Here is a 23,121-nt window from a genome sequence, read left to right on the forward strand (position 1 = left end):
AGCCTCTCCTCACTTCTTATCAGAGGCACTGAGCTCAATCGACACCTTGGAGTCTTGGACCAATGGTAAAGTAGCATTGGCCAAGCTGTCCAATAAAAATGCTGCAGTGGAGGCACGCCTCTCACTGCAGTGTCATAGAAGGGGGTGTATCTAAAAGACAAACACTCCCTTCCAGCCCCGCCCTCTTATCTAGAAGGAAAAAACACGTTTATGTGTATAAGAATTACCCACAATCCCATGATTTTCTCACACAGTTAGGAGGGAGAATGAGAATCTTCTGCTGATGAAAAGGTACGAGCTAAATCATATATTATTATGTTATAAGATAATCATTTATTATTTATCTATTTACTGTGACATTTCTGGTTATAACTTCAAACTTCAGTAATTTGTCTGTTAATCCACCTGCTTGAGTACAGATTTTGAAAATATAGTAAATTACCTTAAAAATAATATATAATAATTATTTGTCTATTACTTATGGTAATTAACCCCTTCCCACCCAGGCCAATTCTGACTTCTCTGCTACATGTAAAAATCATCATTTTTTTTTACTAGAAAATTTATCAAAACCCCCAAACATTATATATATATATATTGTTTTAGGAGAGACCATAGAGAATATAATGGTGGTCATTGCAACTTTTTATATCACACGGTATTTGCGCAGCAATTCTTCAAACACGTTATATTTTTAAAGAAACTGTTTCATGAATAAAAAAAAAACAATAACGTTAGCCCGATTTTTTTTATATAATGTGAAAGATGATGTTACACCGAGTAAATAGATACCAAACTTGTCACGCTTTAAAATTGCGCACACTTGTGGAATGGCGCCAAACTTCAGTACTTAAAAATCTCCATAGGCGACGCTTTAAATTTTTTTTACAGGTTACATGTTTAGAGTTATAGAGGAGGTCTAGTGCTAGAATTATTGCTCTCGCTCTAACGATCGCGGTGTATGTAACCTGTGTGTATCCGGCTCTGATACTATCCAGTCCCTCACCAGCCACTCACCTCACCGCACGTCCCTGATACACACACAGCACAAGGCCGTGTTCACACTACCAGACATTTCTCTGGGCTGCAGTTCTTCTGATCTCCACAAGGTGGTGATCTCATTTCTACCAGGAAATCTCTATGAAAGACAGGAAGTGATGTCAGATACACACAGGAAGTCTCTATGGAAGACAGGAAGTGATGTTGGCACACACAGGAAGTGATGTCAGATGCAGACAAGACGATCCATGAGGTATAAAGTACAAAGGAGACATTGCTGGAAGAGGCAGCAGAGGCGGTAATAAGATCTTATTTTCTATTTACACCCAGTAACCCCTCATCATGTCCGTCCTCTTCCTCCATAGTCACTGTGATGTCTTTTATCTCCAGCAGATGATGATACACACATATAGTGTGGGAACCTAGATTAACCCCTTCAGGGGGATCAGTTGATGATGAATATATCTTCCTTCCAAAGCTGGCCATACATGGTTCAGTTTTATCGTTCATCCAGCGGGATGAGAGGAAAAAACTGAAGTGATTCCCCCATCCACACATTGGAGGGGGATGGGGGAATCCTCCCCGCTGCACTATTGTATTCTGACAATGGGGGGCGCTCCTCCGCTCTCAGAATACACAGATCAGTGATGAAGCTATTGGCTGCAGCCGCTGATGGAGTGACTTTTATCCGGCAGTGACCACACATGGATGGAAATGTGACCGATCCCTGCTGAACCAGCTGAATTTCCATGTATTTGTAGCACTGGTAGATTTTTCAATCTACCGCTTATAGGTAAATTTAGTGGGTCATCTGTTCTGTACATAGTTCAGATTTAATTTACAGTTAGATTAGCCTCTGTTCTAGTTTGGCTGTGTTGCGTGCAGTTCCGCATTCTGCCTGTGGGTGTCGTTGTCACCATGGGTCGGTGTTGGAAAGCAACAAGCTGAAGTGTATGGATGCTCTTCTGTCCCGGAGACAACTCGGCGGAGGTGGTCCTCCGGGTTGCATTCTGGGAGAGAGTATTTATAGGACAGATGCCATGTGTTAGAGAACTTTACCTAGTGGCCCTCCTGGTCTAGAGATATGTGTTAGTGAGTTCTAGCTGGCAGCCTGGAGGGTTGCGTTGCGGCAGCCGAGCGGGTGGACCCAGAAGTCTGTCTGCGGCCTGCTGTTGCTGGGATGGTCCTGTGCTGTCTGTCCTGCGGGAAGAAGCCGGACAATCGGGAAGATCCAGGGGAGGACCCATCTTGGAAGGGACCATGCAAGGCTGGTCTTAAGAAGGGTCTGGTGACTAGAGGAGATATCCTAAAGTAATCTACCGCACAAGTACTGTCGGGTCAGCTTAAAGGTTCTGGTACTGTGTTTGCTGTTCATCGGGGACTACTACATCCTGTGGCAGAGGATCGTACAGGTTTTGTTTCACCCAAGTCTGTGGCAGAGACTTTTTGTTTGTGCTGCATTCCGGCTGCTGGGTTAGTGAGAGAAACCTATCCGGGTGGGCAAAGATTTAATCCTGAGCTGAGGATACGTTCATCCCTGAGATTTCAATTCCTTAGTGCTACACCAAGAAAAGGTATTTGAACTTCCCTGCAACTCTTCTTCTACCTCTTTCCTGATACTTCTTCCAGTTATATCCCATTAAAGCATTGGAAAAGTACTCAAGTGACTGGTGCCTACATTGTCTGATAATAAGCTCAACGGGACCCTAGAACCGGTACTGGTGAAATTACAGGTAAAAAGGTGACGGTAATAGCCCGCTAAAAATCAGCAGCTCCACCGTGAGTTAGTGCTACATATCTATCGTCACCATAAGTGACCTCCTCCCCTCCCCCTCATCTCCTTCATTATGTAAGTCATGCTGAGATAATCTCCCATTGGCTGAGCAATATTCTCATTTGTCTCTGAGCTCCTTCTTGCTATTCCTCGTCCTGCCTGTTGTTTCCTTGGATTGATTTTCTGTGTAGTGACCCCGGCTTCATCTCTTGGATGCCTCGTCTGTTGCTTGTCCTGACCTTTATCCTGATTCCTGGATCTCCTCCTCATCTCTCCTCCATATCCTCTTACACAGCTTTTCTCCACACCTGCAGTGATCCTGGGGGGTGGAAACTTGGCACCAGCACTCAGCAAAATCCATCCCCACCATTAGGAGCTCTGGGGAAAAAAGGGACCCCTCTGTCCTCCTCCCCACGGTGTCTCTCTCTGTCCTCCTCCCCACGGCGCCCCCCTCTGTCCTCCTCCTCCCCACGGCGCCCCTCTCTGTCCTCCTCCTCCTCCTCCTCCTCCCCACGGCGCCCCTCTCTGTCCTCCTCCCCACGGCGCCCCTCTCTGTCCTCCTCCCCACGGCGCCCCTCTCTGTCCTCCTCCTCCTCCCCACGGCGCCCCTCTCTGTCCTCCTCCTCCTCCCCACGGCGCCCCTCTCTGTCCTCCTCCCCACGGCGCCCCTCTCTGTCCTCCTCCCCACGGCGCCCCTCTCTGTCCTCCTCCCCACGGCGCCCCTCTCTGTCCTCCTCCCCACGGCGCCCCTCTCTGTCCTCCTCCTCCTCCCCACGGCGCCCCTCTCTGTCCTCCTCCTCCTCCCCACGGCGCCCCTCTCTGTCCTCCTCCTCCCCACGGCGCCCCTCTCTGTCCTCCTCCTCCCCACGGCGCCCCTCTCTGTCCTCCTCCTCCCCACGGCGCCCCTCTCTGTCCTCCTCCTCCCCACGGCGCCCCTCTCTGTCCTCCTCCTCCCCACGGCGCCCCTCTCTGTCCTCCTCCTCCCCACGGCGCCCCTCTCTGTCGTCCTCCTCCTCCCCACGGCGCCCCTCTCTGTCGTCGTCCTCCTCCCCACGGCGCCCCTCTCTGTCGTCGTCCTCCTCCCCACGGCGCCCCTCTCTGTCGTCGTCCTCCTCCCCACGGCGCCCCTCTCTGTCGTCGTCCTCCTCCCCACGGCGCCCCTCTCTGCCGTCGTCCTCCTCCCCACGGCGCCCCTCTCTGCCGTCGTCCTCCTCCCCACGGCGCCCCTCTCTGCCGTCGTCCTCCTCCCCACGGCGCCCCTCTCTGCCGTCGTCCTCCTCCCCACGGCGCCCCTCTCTGCCGTCGTCCTCCTCCCCACGGCGCCCCTCTCTGCCGTCGTCCTCCTCCCCACGGCGCCCCTCTCTGCCGTCGTCCTCCTCCCCACGGCGCCCCTCTCTGCCGTCGTCCTCCTCCCCACGGCGCCCCTCTCTGCCGTCGTCCTCCTCCCCACGGCGCCCCTCTCTGTCGTCGTCCTCCTCCCCACGGCGCCCCTCTCTGTCGTCGTCCTCCTCCCCACGGCGCCCCTCTCTGTCGTCGTCCTCCTCCCCACGGCGCCCCTCTCTGTCGTCGTCCTCCTCCCCACGGCGCCCCTCTCTGTCGTCGTCCTCCTCCCCACGGCGCCCCTCTCTGTCGTCGTCCTCCTCCCCACGGCGCCCCTCTCTGCCGTCGTCCTCCTCCCCACGGCGCCCCTCTCTGCCGTCGTCCTCCTCCCCACGGCGCCCCTCTCTGCCGTCGTCCTCCTCCCCACGGCGCCCCTCTCTGCCGTCGTCCTCCTCCCCACGGCGCCCCTCTCTGCCGTCGTCCTCCTCCCCACGGCGCCCCTCTCTGCCGTCGTCCTCCTCCCCACGGCGCCCCTCTCTGCCGTCGTCCTCCTCCCCACGGCGCCCCTCTCTGCCGTCGTCCTCCTCCCCACGGCGCCCCTCTCTGCCGTCGTCCTCCTCCCCACGGCGCCCCTCTCTGCCGTCGTCCTCCTCCCCACGGCGCCCCTCTCTGCCGTCGTCCTCCTCCCCACGGCGCCCCTCTCTGCCGTCGTCCTCCTCCCCACGGCGCCCCTCTCTGCCGTCGTCCTCCTCCCCACGGCGCCCCTCTCTGCCGTCGTCCTCCTCCCCAGGGCGCCCCTCTCTGCCGTCGTCCTCCTCCCCAGGGCGCCCCTCTCTGCCGTCGTCCTCCTCCCCAGGGCGCCCCTCTCTGTCGTCGTCCTCCTCCCCAGGGCGCCCCTCTCTGTCGTCGTCCTCCTCCCCAGGGCGCCCCTCTCTGTCGTCGTCCTCCTCCCCAGGGCGTCCCTCTCTGTCCTCCTCCTCCCCAGGGCGTCCCTCTCTGTCCTCCTCCTCCCCAGGGCGTCCCTCTCTGTCCTCCTCCTCCCCAGGGCGCCCCTCTCTGTCCTCCTCCTCCCCAGGGCGTCCCTCTCTGTCCTCCTCCTCCCCAGGGCGTCCCTCTCTGTCCTCCTCCTCCCCAGGGCGTCCCTCTCTGTCCTCCTCCTCCCCACGGCGCCCCTCTCTGTCGTCCTCCTTTCCACGGCGCCCCTCTCTGTCCTCCTTCCCACGAAGATGACAGAGCGGGGTTTAAAAAGGAAGGGGTGTGGCCTTGACAGGAAGGGGTGGGTCATATTTAAATTAGGGGGTACACAAGTTTAGTCAGGCCTAGGGCAGCACAAAACCTAAATACACCATTGAATGACAAAGGTGGATGATAGAAGGTTATGTCCATAGAGTATAATGGGAAGTAAAATATAAAGTCATTTACAGACAAATCTGAGAAGCTCAGCAATTTCCCCTCCCCCACAGGTGTTCCTCCAGTAGAGGAACAGATTGTATGATTGTCATTATTTGGGATTACAGCTGTTTTCTATGGAATGACAGATAAATGATAGAAAGGAATGTCCATAGAGTATAATGGGAAGGTGAGATGTTACCCGGAGTCAGAACCATTGGTCATATCAGATCAATCCTTAGCAGACATTCTCTCCATGTTCAGTGATGATCATTAAAATCGAGAGTAATTGGATTATAATTGTTTTCTATGGAATGAAAGAATGAAATGCCCATAGAGTAGAATGTAGATCAACTTTTTTGCAGGCAAATGGCGTCCCTATGGGGGGGGGACCCTGGGGCAGCTGGCACCCGGGTGACACCCACCAGAGGGTGACTCCAGGTGTGGACTGATACTGAACGCCCCGGCTCCCTCTTTCCCTTCCGGGATCTCTGTAATCCCTTCAGCTCCACGTGATGTGCGAGGGAGGGTGGGGGTGGACGGAGTGACACTGACAGACAAGGTGCCCTATCGTCCCCCCACAATCACATCTCTCTTGGACTGCAGCCTGCGGGATCCTCCTCGGCTCTGATGTTCACATACACAGGCCGGGAGGAAGAGCGGGGGAGGAGGCATAGGAGGGACACCTGCCCTATGAGGTCTGTAATAACAACAGGAGTCTTACATGGTGATTGGGAAGGGGGGTTCTGGGGGGCCTGGACAGCTAACAATTGTGCTGCCAAGAGTGATTTTAGGGAGGGTTGGGGTTAAAGGATATGTGCTAGGGGGTGCTTTGCTTTGGGTAGGATATGATTTGTGCTAGAAGGAGGAGGGCCCCCAGCACAATTCCTCCCCCCTCCCAAAGCACCCCCTAGCACACATCCTTTAACCCCCCCAAATCAAAGATCCCTATCCCCCCCAATCCCATCCTGGCTCCATCCATTCCCCCCGATCCCATTCCAGCTCTATTCATTCCCCCATCCCAGCTCCATCCACCACTCCGATCCCATCATGGCTCCATCTATTCCCCCGATCCCATCCCGGCTCCATCCATTCCCCCAATCCTATTCCGGCTCCATGCATCACCCCGATCCCATCCCAGCTCTATGCACCATCCCGGCTCCATCCACCACCCTGACCCTATCCCAGCTACATTCATTCCCTCAATCCCACTCTGGCTTCATCCATTCCCTCAAACCCACCCTGGCTTCATCCATTCCCTCAATCCCACCCTGGCTTCATCCATTCCCCCAATCCCATCCCGGCTCCATCCATTGCCTCCGATCACATCCCGGCTCCATCAATTCTCCCCGATCCCATCCTGGCTCCATCCATTCCCCCCGATCCTATCCCGGCTCCATCCACTCTGCCCGATCCTATCCCGGCTCCATCCACTCTGCCCGATCCTATCCCGGCCCCATCCACTCTCCCCGATCCTATCCCGGCCCCATCCACTCTCCCCGATCCTATCCCGGCTCCATCCACTCTCCCCGATCCTATCCCGGCTCCATCCACTCTCCCTGATCCTATCCCGGCTCCATCCACTCTCCCCGATCCTATCCCGGCTCCATCCACTCTCCCCGATCCTATCCCGTCTCCATCCACTCTCCCCGATCCCATCCTGGCTCCATCCATTCCCCCCGATCCTATCCCGGCTCCATCCACTCTGCCCGATCCTATCCCGGCCCCATCCACTCTCCCCGATCCTATCCCGGCTCCATCCACTCTCCCCGATCCTATCCCGGCTCCATCCACTCTCCCCGATCCTATCCCGGCTCCATCCACTCTCCCCGATCCTATCCCGGCTCCATCCACTCTCCCCGATCCTATCCCGGCTCCATCCACTCTCCCCGATCCTATCCCGGCTCCATTCACTCTCCCCGATCCTATCCCGGCTCCATCCACTCTCCCCGATCCTATCCCGGCTCCATCCACTCTCCCCGATCCTATCCCGGCTCCATCCACTCTCCCCGATCCTATCCCGGCTCCATCCACTCTCCCCGATCCTATCCCGGCTCCATCCACTCTCCCCGATCCTATCCCGGCTCCATCCACTCTCCCCGATCCTATCCCGGCTCCATCCACTCTCCCCGATCCTATCCCGGCTCCATCCACTCTCCCCGATCCTATCCCGGCTCCATCCACTCTCCCCGATCCTATCCCGGCTCCATCCACTCTCCCCGATCCTATCCCGGCTCCATCCACTCTCCCCGATCCTATCCCGGCTCCATCCACTCTCCCCGATCCTATCCCGGCTCCATCCACTCTCCCCGATCCTATCCCGGCTCCATCCACTCTCCCCGATCCTATCCCGGCTCCATCCACTCTCCCCGATCCTATCCCGGCTCCATCCACTCTCCCCGATCCTATCCCGGCTCCATCCACTCTCCCCGATCCTATCCCGGCTCCATCCACTTTCCCCATCCTATCCCGGCTCCATCCATTTTCCCCATCCTATCCCGGCTCCATCCATTTCCCCTGATCCCATTCCTGCTCCTTCCATCACCCTGATCCTATTCTGGCTCCATCCACCACCCCAATCTTATTCTGGCTCCATCCACCACCCTGATCCTATTTCGGGTCCATCCACCCCCTCATCCTTTTCCAGCTCCAGCTATCCCCCCCATTCTATTCCAGCTCCATCCATCCCCCCAATCCTATTCCATCTCCATCCATCCGCCCATCCCATCCCGGCTCCATCAGTTCCCACGGATCCCATCCCGGCTCCATCAGTTCCCACGGATCCCATCCCGGCTCCGACCATTCCCACCGATCCCATCCCAGCTCCGACCATTCCCACCAATCCCATCCCAGCTCCATCTATTCCCACTGATCCCATCCCAGCTCAATCCTTTTCCACTGATCCCATCCCAGCTCCATCTATTCCCACCGATCCCATCCCAGCTCAATCCTTTCCCACTGATCCCATCCCAGCTCCATCCATTCCCACTGATCCCACCCAGCTCCATCTATTCCCACCGATCCTATCCCAGCTCCATCCACCACCCCAATCTCATCCCAGCTCTGTCCATTCCCACCGATCCCATCCCGGCTCTGTCCATTCCCACCGATCCCATCCCGGCTCCATCCACCACCCCAATCTCATCCCGGACTCATTCATCCCCTGATCCTATTGCGGCTCCATCCACCACCCTGATCCCATCCACCACAGGGGGGGCTGACACCATGCTTTGCCACACCAGGTGACACCAACTCTATTGATGCCATTGGAGAGATGTATTTCTTCTAAGACAACTGCCTCATTTAAAGGCTTTACATTGCCTGTAAATAGGACAGTTGTTTCATGTTGAATGATCAGGATAAACAAATACATTTATATATGAAGATGCAATCCCAAACTTTGCACTATTCTTTTTACTTCAAATCTTCACATACATTATAGGTAATCTGAGAAAAGCGACTGCACAATTTTGAACATATCCATGTTCTTCATCATATGAGAAAAAAAAGGGGAAGGGGGAGGGGAACTTGGTGGGACTTTATATGAAACGTATGTGAATACGTCTCCATCCCTGATTCAGTAGAAACAAAAAGAGAACTATAGTGGGACTTTATATGAGGTATGTGCGGCGGCAGAAACGCAGTCAATGTAAAAAACACACAAATGTTTATTGCTGAATAAAACATAACAGGTAAGAAAATACATTCATATATTTGTGTCCATAATGACAGCATATAACAAGCATAATATGTAGAAAATTGTCAATAACAGTAAATAATACATTGTATAATAAATATATGACCACTACCAAGATAATATACTGCAGGATAAGAACATAACATCCATCCTAGATGACATGGACCACCTCAGAAACAGTATAGAAGTAAAATCTGTATATATAAAATTGGTTAAACCATCCAATGAAGATGAGATGCATCCAATGAGCCCTACGCGTTTCGTAGATTTAATCCACTTTTCTACTTTTCTTATACCTGTTTCTCCAGCTTGTCCTTGGTGGAGGTCTCCATCCACTTCATTCATGTTTTTTACAAAAGTGCGATCACTCTCTTAATACATTTTTTAAAATGATCGTATTGGAGTCTATGCGAGCGTACGAAGCCCCACTCCTCTCCCCCCTCCTCTCTGCAGTACCGGCATTCTAACTGTGGGGGCCTGGCTGTGGCTTCACATCCGGGCACGCACTGTGCGCTGTGAATGGCCGGGCAATCTTCTGGGACCTGTGACATGTCCCAGAAGATTGCAGGAAGGGGGGATTGGTGATCTTCCTTCCGACGCCGCAGCGCCTGGGGAGGAAGTGGGAGCTGGGTGACCGTAAAAACTGGGTACCCATCCCCCCCCCCCAAAAAAATGACATTCCAAATGTGGCATGTCAGGAGGTCACCTGCACTTAAAGCGGAAGTTCCATTTTTGGGTGGAACTCTGCTTTAAATCCACGAAACACGTAGGGCTCATTGGATGCATCTCATTTTCTTTGGATGGTTTAACCAATTTTATATATACAGATTTTACTTCTATACTGTTTCTGAGGTGGTCCGTGTCATCTAGGATGGCTGTTAAAGGGGTTGCAAATCCTCGTGCATCCTATGCATTAAGATGAAAATACGCCTGGCAGTGACAGGCCCCCCCACCCCGTTTTACTTACCCTGGAACTTGACCCTCGTGCTGTCTCTCTGCCCGGGGTTCTCGGCTCTTGATTGGATAGACTAATAGCAGCGGACTTCTCAAAGAGGTTGTAAACCTTCGTGTTTCACATTCTATGCATTAAGGTGAAAAAACTTCTGACACTGACCAGCCCCCCGTTTTACTCACCTGAGCCCGTTCGCTCCCTCAGCAGAGACGCGCTGTACCTCTATGCCCGGGGTTCTCAGCTCTTGATTGGATAGATTGATAGCGCAGCCATCGGCTCCCACTGCTGTCAATCAAATCCAATGACGCGGACATCTATGATGGAAAAGGACCTGGGGGTCCTAGTAGATGATAGGCTCAGCAATGGAATGCACTGCCAAGCTGCTGCTAACAAAGCAAACAGAATATTGGCATTAAAAAGGGGATCAACTCCAGAGATAAAACGATAATTCTCCCGCTCTACAAGACTCTGGTCCGGCCGCACCTGGAGTATGCTGTCCAGTTCTGGGCACCAGTCCTCAGGAAGGACGTACTGGAAATGGAGCGACTACAAAGAAGGGCAACAAAGCTAATAAAGGGTCTGGAGGATCTTAGTTATGAGGAAAGGTTGTGAGCTCTGAACTTATTCTCTCTGGAGAAGAGACGCTTGAGAGGGGATATGATTTCATTATATAAATACCGGACTGGTGACCCCACAATATACAAATACCGTACTGGTGACCCCACAATATACAAATACCGTACTGGTGACCCCACAATATATAAATACCGTACTGGTGACCCCACAATATATAAATACCGGACTGGTGACCCTACAATATATAAATACCGGACTGGTGACCCCACAATAGGGAGAAAACATTTTTGCAGAAGGAAGTTTAACAAGACACGTTGCCCCTCATTAAAATTAGAAGAAAAGAGGTTTAACCTTAAACTACGTAGAGGGTTCTTTACTGTAAAAGCGGCAAGGATGTGGAATTCCCTTCCACAGGCGGTATTCTCAGTGGGGGGCATCAATAGTTTCAAAAAACTATTAGATAAGCACCTGAACAACCACAACATACAGAGATATTCAATGTAATACTGACACATAATCACACATAGGTTGGACTTGGACTATATGTAACTATGTGAGGTGAGGAGGATTCTGGGAATATCATTTAATTTTACTATTTGTGTTCAGATCTAGAGTTTTCCTCCTGTGAAGTCTGGAGATCATATGACCATCACATTACCTCCACCTCCCTCCCTGATAGAATAGAGAAATACAAAGAAGATTCTAGAAGTCACCAGAGAGATCATGGAGGAGAGGTGAGCGGTGCTGGGAATTCTGGGACATTATCCAGTAACAGACAAGGGATGTGTCTGGATGGTGACTGTATCATTGTGTGTGTCAGGTTCCTATAAGGTGTCAGGATGTCACTGTCTATTTCTCCATGGAGGAGTGGGAGTATTTAGAAGGACACAAGGATCTCTACTAGGACGTCATGATGGACAATCAGCCGCCCCTCACATCACCGGGTAAGAGGAGACTTTATTGTAAAGGAGAGAGCAGTACGGAGGCTCCACCTAGATCCCCCATCATCTGATAAACACATAGAAACAATGTATTCAGTCAGTGTGTGTGTTTCCTACAGATGGATCCAGTAATGGGAACCCACCAGAGAGATGTCCCCGTCCTCTGTATTCCCGGGATTCCACACAGGAAGGTCACACCATCCCTCACCATCATCAGGTAGATGAGGAACAATCACTGATAGTATCATTAGGATCTGTACATTATCTGCATTGTTACCATTGATGTCATTTTTATTATATATTCAGAGTGGAAACCTGAGAGATTCTAAAGTTGATATTAAAGAAGAGATAAAAGAGGAGGATGATGAGGATGGGGTGATGGAGGAGTTTCTAAAAGAACACAAAGATCTGTTCCAGGACACCATGGTGGAGTCATTCAGCTACAGAAACCCACCAGAGAGATGTCCCCGTCCTCTGTATTCCCGGGATTCCACACAGGAAGATCACACCATCCCTCACCATCATCAGGTAGATGATTGACAATTATTGGTAGTTCTGATTTATACACAGCATGTTTGTTACAATGAATGTTTTATTATATCATTCAGAGTGGAAATCTCGGGGATGATAATATTGATGTTAAAGAAGAGTATAAAGAGGAGGATGAGGAGTATGGAGTGATGGAGAAGTTTTCAGAAGGACACAAGGATAAGATGGAGCCACCAAATACCAGGAACCCACCAGAGAGATGTCCTCATCCTCTGTATTCCCGGGATTCCACACAGGAAGATCACACCATCCCTCACTGTTACAAGGTTGGTGGGATGGAGCATCTAGAACATGGACTCCTAGAGATGATGTATGGATTTTTTATGTGATGTCACAATAATAAAGCTTATATCTTACAGATGATATTCTCTCTCATTTTCTTGATTTAGAGTGGAGATCCAATCGATATAGAATTTGAGGTTAAATCAGAAGAAGAAGAGAGGTATGTGAGGGATGATCAGCAGTCTATGGAGGAGGATGGAATAACGGGGACATTTATAGAGGAGGACACTCCTACAGAGATCAGCACAGGTGGGTCATTAACACTAAATACATTCCTCCACCAATACTGCTCACTGATTGGTCCAGAGTAGGGCGGGGACTTGGTGATAATCTTCCTTCTCTGTGCTGCAGACACAATGTATGGATGTAGAATACTGCATTTATAGAAATTCTGGGGTTCAGCTGGCAGCAAAAGGTTTATTTTCACCATAAATGTTGCTCTACCTAGGTACCTTGGGCATGTGCTTTGGGTCTTCTACCTCTTGCCCAGGTATAGCATGATCTCTGACAGAACAATAATTGGGGTGGGCAACTACATGGCAAATGAGGTTTAATGTAAAATAATGCATTTGGGTGGCAAAAATCTGAATGCAATCTATAGACTGGGGGGAGAACCTCTGGGGGAATCTAGGATGGAAAAGGACCTGGGGGTCCTAGTAGATGATAGGCTCAGCAATGGCATGCAATGCCAAGCTGCTGCTAACAAAGCAAACAGAATATTGGCATTAAAAAGGGCATTCATTCCAGAGATAAAATTATAATTTTGCTGCTCTACAAGACTCTGGTCCGACCGCACCTGGAGTATGCTGTTCAGTTCTGGGCACCAGTCCTCAGGAAGGATGTACAGTAGATAAGCACCTGAATGACTACAACATACAGAGATATACAATGTAATACTGACATATAATCACACATAGGTTGGACTTTATGGACTTGTGTCTTTTTTTGACCTCACCTACTATGTAACAATCCTCCCAGGATTACTTGTTCTGTTGTCTGCTGGCTGTGCCGGGTGGAGGGATATGTCTGTATAGTCTCAGACCCAAGTCACTGAGTGCAGTCTCAGGAGATGGGAGGCAGCGGTGTGGGACCTCTACAACTTGTCTCATGTAAACATTTAATCTTCCACTGATTGCTGAATACCAATATTATCAGTCCTAACACACTGTATAAATTATATTGTACATTACATACTCCTAACCCCTGCCCTATATATTCTATTGTGTACATTACATACTCCCGACCCCTGCACTATATAATATATGTTGTACATTACATACTCCTGACCCCTGCGCTATATTCTATATGTTGTACATTACATACTCCCGACCCCTGCACTATATACTATATGTTGTACATTACATACTCCTGACCCCTGCACTATATACTCTATGTTGTACATTACATACTCCTGACCCCTTCACTATATACTCTATGTTGTACATTACATACTCCTGACCCCTGCACTATATACTCTATGTTGTACATTACATACTCCTGACCCCTTCACTATATACTCTATGTTGTACATTACATACTGCTGACTCCTGCACTATTTACAATATGTTGTACATTACATAGTCCTGGCTTCTGCTCTCTCCCCTCTACCCACTGCTATATATATACACATAATACAGGGCTCGACAAACCCCGGGTGCCAGGTCGCATTTGCGACTAGAATTAGCGACCTGGTGCCTGGGGCGTCACAGCTGGGGTATCCTGTGTCCGTTCGACACCCCCCTCCCAACGCGATCGCGTTGGGCCGCGCCGGTAATTGAGGCCGCGACTTGCGGCCTACTGCAGTCCTATGGTTCCTTCTGCAATCGGGCGCCCTCTGGTGGTGGCCGTTGGTATGACAAGACATCCACCAATGATAATGGAGCTTCCCCTGCCTGTTTTCACTGCCTGCTCATCTCCTTCCCTTTACTTAGAACCCCCAAACATTATATATATTTTTTATTCTAACAACCTAGAGAATAAAATGGCGGTCATTGCAATACTTTCTGTCACACCATATTTGCGCAGCGGATTTACAAGCACACTTTTTTTGGGAAAAAATACTTTTTTTAATTAAAAAATAAGAAAACAGTAAAGTTAGCCCAATTTTTTTTATATTGTGAAAGATAATGTTACGCCGAGTAAATTGATTCCCAACATGTCACGCTTCAAAATTTCGTCCGCTCGTGGAATGGCGACAAACTTTTACCCTTTAAAATCTCCGGCGACGTTTAAAAAATTCTACAGGTTGCATGTTTTGAGTTACAGAGGAGGTCTAGGGCTAGAATTATTGCTCTCGCTCTACCGATCATGGCGATACCTCACATGTGTGGTTTGAACACTGCTTTCATATGCGGGCGCTACTCACATATGTGTTCGCTTCTGCACGCGAGCTCGGTGGGACGGGGGCGCATTTAAAAAAATTATTTTTTTTTCTTATGTATTTTATTTTTTATTTTTACACTGTTTTTTTTTTTTTTTTTAAATTGTCACTTTTATTTCTATTACAAGGAATGGGGCACATTCAAAATTCTTTTTTTTTACTTATTTATTTTAACTTTTATTTTTTCACTGTTCTTTAAAAAAAAAAAAAAAAAGTCACTTTTATTCCTATTACAAGGAATGTAAAAATCCCTTGTAATAGAAAAAAAGCATGACAGGACCTCTTAAATATGAGATCTGGGGTCAAAAGACCGCAGATCTCATATTTACACTAAAATGCATTAAAAAAAAAAATTGTCATTTGAAAAAAAAAATAATAAAATGTCCCTTTAAGAGCTATGGGTGGAAGTGACGATTTGATGTCGCTTCCGCCCTGCAATGACTTGGAGATGGGCGGGGGGGCCATCTTCCTCTCACTCGTCTCCATGTCAGGCCAGGGACAGATCCGGATCGCCTCCGCCGTTACCGACGGCCACGGTAAGCGGTGAAGGGCACCGGAGAGCGGCAGTAGGGGGGGCCCTCTCCTGCCGCCGATAAAAGTGATCTCGCTGCGAATCTGCTGCAGAGACCACTTTTATCTGAAAGAGAACCGCTGGCTCTTGAAGAAGATACCGGGGTTATGGAGCTAGCTGCTACCATAAGAACGGTATTTCTCTTCAAAGACAGGGCGTATGTAGTGGTCCTGCGGGAAGGAAGTGGTTCATTAAAATGAATTTATTATTTGTCATCTCCCTGCTTGGCCCCTTTCACACGGGCTGTCTGATCAGGTTCACCTGTCAGTTTTTCAGGAGGACCTGATTGGAGCCTTAGCGGGAATATGGCGGTCTTATGTCCCTGCATGGCAGGAAATTAAAGCAGTCACATTCGTTCTAGTCGTCTCTGTGTAAATTTAAGATTGGTTCATTTTTATACTGAAAATAAAGCTTTGTCGGTCGTTTAAAAAAAAAAAAAAAAAACCTGGCTCCTAACTTTTTTAGCTGGCTCCTAGATTCCAAGCAAATTTGTCAATCCCTGACATAATATGTATTCTCTTTTATTACACCCATTTCCTAGCAGCTGGACATTTTATATCTGATGATCTGATTGGAGCACAGCAGGAACCAATCTGCTCATGTCTAGTAATAATCTTTTTATTTCTATTTTAGTAGATGGACGGGAGATGAGGAAAACCTCAGAGGATTGTCTCACTTTGTCTCCAGACTGTAAAGTAGAAGATGAGGACATCACACAGTATAGTCCAGGAGAAAACCCGACTACCTCAAATGTCCATCCGGCACCACACAGTGTAGATGGACCATCGTATTCCTCTTATCCTGAGGAACCTCAGACTGTGAGGGACGGTGCCGTCCTTCCAACAGAGAAGAGACTTTCCTGTACCGAGTGTGGGAAGTGTTTCCCTTCTAAATCCCATCTTAATGTGCATATAAGATCTCACACAGGAGAGAAGCCGTATTCTTGTCCTGAGTGTGGGAAATGTTTTTCACAGATGTCCAATCTTTACCAACATCAGAGATCTCACACTGGGGAGAAGCCATATTCCTGTCCTGAGTGCGGGAAATGTTTCCATTCTAAATCCAAACTGAATGTGCATAAGAGGTCTCACACTGGGGAGAAGCCATATTCCTGTCCTGAGTGCGGGAAATGTTTTTCAGTGAAGTCTGATCTTTCCACACATCAGAGATCTCACACAGGAGAAAAGCCGTATTCCTGTCCTGAGTGTGGGAAATGTTTTTCACTGAAGTCCTATCTTGACACACATCAGAGATCTCACACGGGGGAGAAGCCGTTTTCCTGTCCTGAGTGCGGGAAATGTTTTTCACAGAAGTCCCATCTTTACAGACATCAGAGAACTCACACGGGGGTGAAGCCGTATTCCTGTCCTGAGTGCGGGAAATGTTTTTCAGTGAAGTCCGATCTTTACGGACATCAGAGATCTCACACAGGGGAGAACCTGCATTCCTGTGCTGAGTGCGGGAAATGTTTTTCAGTGAAGTCCCATCTTTACACACACCAGAGATCTCACACGGGGGAGAAACCGTATTCCTGTCCTGAGTGCGGGAAATGTTTTTCACGGAGGTCCGATCTTTCAAAACATCAGAGATCGCACACAGGAGAGAAGCCATATACCTGTCCTGAATGCGGGAAATGTTTTTCACTGAAGTCCTATCTTGACACACATCAGAGAACTCACACAGGGGAGAAGCCGTTTTCCTGTCCTGAGTGCGGGAAATGTTTTTCACAGAAGTCCAATCTTTCCACACATCAGAGATCTCACACGGGGGAAAAGCCGTATTCCTGACCTGAGTGTGGGGAATTTTTTTCACAGAAGTTCCATTTTTATACACATCAGAGATCTCACACAGGGGAGAAGCCGTATTCCTGTCCTGAGTGAGGGAATTGTTCCTCACTGAAGTCCTGTCTTCCTGTACATCAGGGATCCCACACAACCCTTGAGGTGTATTAGTGCCTTGAGTGTGGGAAATGTCTTCTATATGAATGTTGCTGGACATCCCAGGTCTCATGTGGGGAAGAAGCACACCCTGATATACACCTCAGATATACTCCATGGCTGATCTTCATCATGTAAGAAACAGTTGATAAGGAGATCAGAGATCACCAAAGACATGGATGAAGTGTTGTAAAATACAATGGATGGGCGGCTCATACAGGTCTGGTAATGTACTTTTATGTCATGGCTTTCTTCCAGGTCCGCACCCATGCACGCGCACACCCAGAAACCTCCACTGTCATTGGCTGTAGGACAAGTTTGTCAGCAGGTTCCAGCCAGTGATTTTGCCCCGTACCCTGCTGATCACCGGCAGCCAATGACAAATCACTCCTGTGTTTTATTTTGTAAACACGGGGAGCTATCTTGTGATTTCTTCTCTTCCTGAGTCCTTTTCGGTTCAGGAAGAGAAGAGAACACCACACTGTGAGTACAATCACCACACTTTACACCCACACACCTTAGATTGGCACATTTACCCCATTGATTGCCCTCATTCACCCTTTGATCACCCCTGTCACCCAACCAGTGCCATTAGTACAGCGTCAGTGTACAGTATTTTTCACCAATCGCTGTATTAGGGTAACTTGTTACATCAGATAGTGCCAGGGTCAGCTAGCATTAGATTGTCCGCACACTATCGCACTCACACTATAGGATCCTGATCACCACCATTGCTAGTATAGTGTCTGTATGATCAATATCCTGATCACCACCATTGCTAGTATAGTGTCTGTATTAATCAATAACCTGATCATGAACATAACTATATTAGTGTCCCCCTTAGTATAGTGTCTGTATGATCAATATCCTGATCATGAACAGAACTATATTAGTGTCCCCCCTTAGTATAGTGTCTGTATGGATCAATATCCTGATCATGAACAGAACTATATTAGTGTCCCCCCTTAGTATAGTGTCCCTAATAACGCAGGATCAGCCCTTCTGCCCCCCAACAAGTGCAGTGTCAGTAGATCACCGGCACCTCTGATACATTGCACACATAACCACAGTGTTGGCAGAATCAGGCCTGATCTCCTCTAGCACTAGCAGGTAAGTTTTATTTGTGTAGCACCCTGGAGTTTAGGCAGGGAGCTCCTCACACATTTACTTGCCAGGAGTAGTTATCCTGGTTGATTTTGAGAGATCTACTGATTTCTCCCTAAGTTTGGTCTTGTTGCACTTTTCTCTTCTACCACTAGGTGGCCGGGCACTTGGCGGTACTAGATATGAGAAGGACAACCCAAGGTCAGGTTATGTGTATATGGGGTATCTCAGCCAATGGTCAGGGGTTTTCTTGAATCTCTTGGCCTGCTGGGAGAACCTATATATTGAGGTGGAGTCAGGTGATCGATGTTCGGTGCCACCTGGACAGCTGTCTAGGTGGATGTGTGTCGTATGCCCGTGCTGCTAGACAGGAGATTGGGCCTATCCCGGGCACATCTGACTGATAGGCTATCTGAGGTCCTATCCAGAAGTAAGTGAGCAGCGCAGGATTGGCACTGTGGCTTGCAGTCCAACCAAAAGTGACGGTTCTGCTGGCCGGAGAACCTGTCATGGTCGGAGGTAGAGGGGAAGCTGTCACCACTAAGGGACCAACCACCTTATTACCAGGGACTTCAGTGAGTAATGGAAGCAAGTACCAGAGCAGTATTCTCACTGAACGGGCATGGTGGAGAATCAGGAAACTTCAGGTGGTGATCAAGCCAGGGACCCAGCCAGCGGAGGTGATGCTTGTAGAGCAGCCTTGTGTGTCAAGCCAGGGACTGAGCAGGCCAGTGGAGTGAAGCTTGAGAAGTATCCGGAGTGCCCAGTTAGGGACCCAGCAAAGAGGCGGGGGTGACGCTTGAGGAAGATACCACCATGAAGATTGGAGAAGCACAAGGGATTCAGAGTCAGTGAATCAGAGGGTCTAGTGAGAGACCGGGAGCTCAGTGGGCTGAAGAACTACAAGGAGAAGTTGTAGTGAAGGTGAAAGAACTGTTATGCTTTGTGTTAGGAACTGTTAAAGACTGTTGCCATAGGAGACAGCATTCCTGCACGTGCAGATGTGGCGTCTTGCTGGATGCCTTTCCCTGCACGGCTGTCCTCCTATTGAAGTCTTGGAGTCTGCTAATTGAACTTGCAACTACTTTAGGGTGTCCTGGCCCTAACCCTCTTTCCCCGAAAAAGTTTGTAAGAGAAATAAACATCTCTTTTGCATTCAAGAAGTGTCTGGTGCCCAATAACTTCCGCCTTGCACCCATTATGCTTCATAACCAACCATTTACCGAAGGATGTCAGCTATCTCTGGCCCTGGAGGTTCTCACTAGACTGAAGGAGGCCGGAGACCTTGCTACATTTGTAGTTTTTCAAGCAGTCGTTGACAGCCAGAAGCTCTTTTTCCTGTGAGTCACACTAGGTATCTGAATTTAGTGGCCAAAATTTCCCAAAAAAGGTACACTAGTGAAGAGGCCTACAGGATTCTGAGTATGATATCTGAGAGTGAAGGAGGAGTCCTCACTGACAGAATCAGGCTCTGAATACAAACCTGTAGAGAGCAGCGGCATCCCGACAGGGAGCTCAGGGGATGGAGGAGAGGTCCCTGCTAAGGTCAGGCATACCAGACCCTGAGTAGATGAAGTGCTAGGAACACTTGATTTGTCTTATATGTTGCGGAATGCCAGTACTAGTGTCCCACTACCTTTTGGTGAACTGGCAGGCACCAGCGGCCTAGTACATCCTAGTCTTTTATATACCAGCACTGCAGTATTTCGTGTTGACCTAGCGGGTCCCACAAATGGAGGCCAAATTGGTGAGGTGGCTAGCACTAGTATTATCCTGCAGACAACAAGAATTGAACCACAGACCCATAGAGCCCATAGTGTTCTTCCAGATGTGCTTGTGCAAGTCCTGATTAGCAGCCCACAGATTGTGCAGCGCTCGTACTTCCCCCATTCACTGCCCAACCTGGAATTCAGGTGGAAACAGCAAATTTAACAACTCCCCTAGATTTTTGGAGACCTATCAAGGTTTATAAATGTTGAACTTTTTTGGGCCTAAAACCCAATGTGGGCGTTACTAAAAAGAATGAGCCGCGATCATATTGGTCCAGAAACCCGATTCATCATATGCCCGTGTTCTCTGCTGCAATGCCCAGGCATAGATATGAGATGATAATGCATTTTATGTATTTTAGTGATCACACACTTTGTCATCCTCGGGGTGACCCTGAATATGATCAGCTTTACAAAATTCCGCCCCTCAAACTACCTCCCCCAGAAATTTTCAGATGTGTATACGCCCCAACAAACCATCTATATAGATGAGTCCATCATACATTTCACTGGCCACCTTCCAATCAAACAGCATCTCCCCAGCAAGCGTGCCAGATCTGGGGTCCAAATGTAGAAGCTCTGTGATAGGGCCACAGGCTATACATGTCATTTTTTTATATAATATCCAGCACATAAACACCACTTTACATTAGTAAATTAACCACAATCTCGGAGAATACTTCCCTGGACTTCCGGGTCTAGGGAGTCTGTGCAGCCCACGTGACACTTTTTAGACACAATCTTGGAGATGGCTCGTGGCACCGTGCGACCTAAATACCGGGCACTTTCACCCCCGTCCTGCTCAGGCCATTTCTCAGATTTCATCGCTGTCACACTTTGAATGACAATTGCGCGGTCATGCTACACTGTAACCATGTGATTTTTTTAAATCATTTTCTTCACACAAATAGAGCTTTATATTGGTGGTATTTAATCACTTCTGGATTTTTTATCTTTTCCTAAAAAAAGACCGAAAATGTTGAAAAAAATAAAGGTTTTTCTTAGTTTCTGTCAGTAAATTTTGTAAATAAGTAATTTTTCTACTTCACTGATGGGCACCGATGAGGAGGCACAAATATGCCTCACTTATAGGCACAGATAGGCGGCACTGATTACTGGCACTGTGTGGGCTTTACTGTAATCAGGACACTGATTATCAGTGCCCCCATTACATACCTAGATGTCCTCTGCGAGGAAATGCCGCTGATTGGCTCTCCTCTCCTCACACTCTGTCAGTGTGAAGCGAGGAGCGCCGATTACCGGCATCTCCATGTTTACATGTGACCCGCTGTGATTGGACACAGCCGATCACATGGCTAAAGAGCTGCAGCCGTGGCTCTTTACAGAGATCGGGGTCCCCCTGTGTTCTAGCAACACGGCGCAGCTGCGATCACCCCCTGGGCACGCGAGAGCGGCCGTTCTGGGCGCTGTCATATGACGTCCACCCAGAATGAGAGCCACCCCGTCGTCATTTGACAGCAGGGCGGGCGGCTAGTGGTTAATTCCATTAATGCAGAAACTATGGTTCAAATTTGCACTTTATCTGATGTAGTTGAAGAGCCTCTCTGTGTCCACGAATATAATCTTTATATGGGAGGGGTGGACTTCAATGACCAGATAATGAAGCTCTACTTATATTCCCATAAAGCCAGATGCTGGTACATGAAAGTGTCTGTATATTGTCAGAACTATTGAGGTTAAAAAGAATTAATTTGTAATGGTCTAAATATATTATTTTTAAATGTAATTCTCTGGACATGAGTAGTAGCCATCTTGTTCAAAACATTTTTTTTTAAGAGATTAAACTAAGTTTACTGTCCTTAGAGAAGAGAGTTTCATAGGAAGGTTTTAAGGCCTCACCATATATTCTACTAAGTTATAAATTATGAATTCTTGTCAGTTAATCAGCTAAGGCATTAGCCAAGGAGGCCCAATGTTATGTTAAGATAAGGGCAGGGCAGCCATCAGAAATTTTTGGGCCCCTTACACAGCTTTAGGCCTTGCCCCCCCGAGCCTGACCACCAACATTCCCCAGGGCTTCCCCATGGGCCATCCCACTGAATCCAAACACCGGCCACCTCACCTGTACACACTCAGCCCCCCTCAATCCTGTATATATGTCAGCCCCCCCTCACACCTGTATATATGTCAGCCCCCCCCACACCTGTATATATGTCAGCCCCCCTCAATCTTGTATATATGTCAGCCCCCCTCAATCCTGTATATATGTCAGCCCCCCCCACACGCACACCTGTATATATATCAGCCCCCCACACACCTGTATATATATCACCCCCCACACACCTGTGTATATATCAACCCCCCCACACCTGTATATATGTCAGTCCCCCACACACCTGTTTTTATGTCAGCCCCCCTCACACCTGTATATATGTCAGCCCCCCTCAATCCTGTATATATGTCAGCCCCCCCCACACGCACACCTGTATATATATATCAGCCCCCCTCACACCTGTATATATATCACCCCCCCACACACCTGTGTATATATCAACCCCCCCACACCTGTATATATGTCAGCCCCCCACACACCTGTATATATATCACCCCCCCACACACCTGTGTATATATCAACCCCCCCACACCTGTATATATGTCAGTCCCCCACACACCTGTTTTTATGTCAGCTCCCCCCACACCTGTTTATATGTCAGCGCCCCCCCCACACACTTGTATATATGTCAGCGCCCCCCACACACACCTGTATATATGTCACCCCACCTGTATATTTGTCAGCCCCCCACACCTGTATATATGTCACCCCCACCTGTATATATGCCAGCCCCCCCACACTACCCTGTATATACGCCAGCCCCTCACATACACAAATCTATTAACACACAAGGCTCTGGCCCCTCCC

At 49.1% G+C, this 23,121-nt stretch overlaps 1 protein-coding gene across 1 annotated transcript; it reads left to right on the forward strand.

The window, feature by feature from the left end:
* Window positions 1-1,192: 1,192 nt before the first annotated feature.
* Window positions 1,193-21,196, forward strand: LOC141122096 (uncharacterized). The gene is made up of 8 exons (XM_073611926.1): window positions 1,193-1,297; window positions 11,314-11,441; window positions 11,528-11,651; window positions 11,768-11,865; window positions 11,955-12,176; window positions 12,257-12,463; window positions 12,587-12,728; window positions 16,064-21,196. The coding sequence occupies exons 3-8, from the start codon at window positions 11,618-11,620 to the stop codon at window positions 17,215-17,217; spliced, it is 1,857 nt and encodes a 618-aa protein (XP_073468027.1). The 5' UTR covers window positions 1,193-1,297; window positions 11,314-11,441; window positions 11,528-11,617; the 3' UTR covers window positions 17,218-21,196.
* Window positions 21,197-23,121: the final 1,925 nt, after the last annotated feature.

The sequence above is a fragment of the Aquarana catesbeiana genome, unplaced genomic scaffold (genome assembly GCF_042186555.1).
Source record: "Aquarana catesbeiana isolate 2022-GZ unplaced genomic scaffold, ASM4218655v1 unanchor240, whole genome shotgun sequence".
Taxonomy (NCBI): domain Eukaryota; kingdom Metazoa; phylum Chordata; class Amphibia; order Anura; family Ranidae; genus Aquarana; species Aquarana catesbeiana.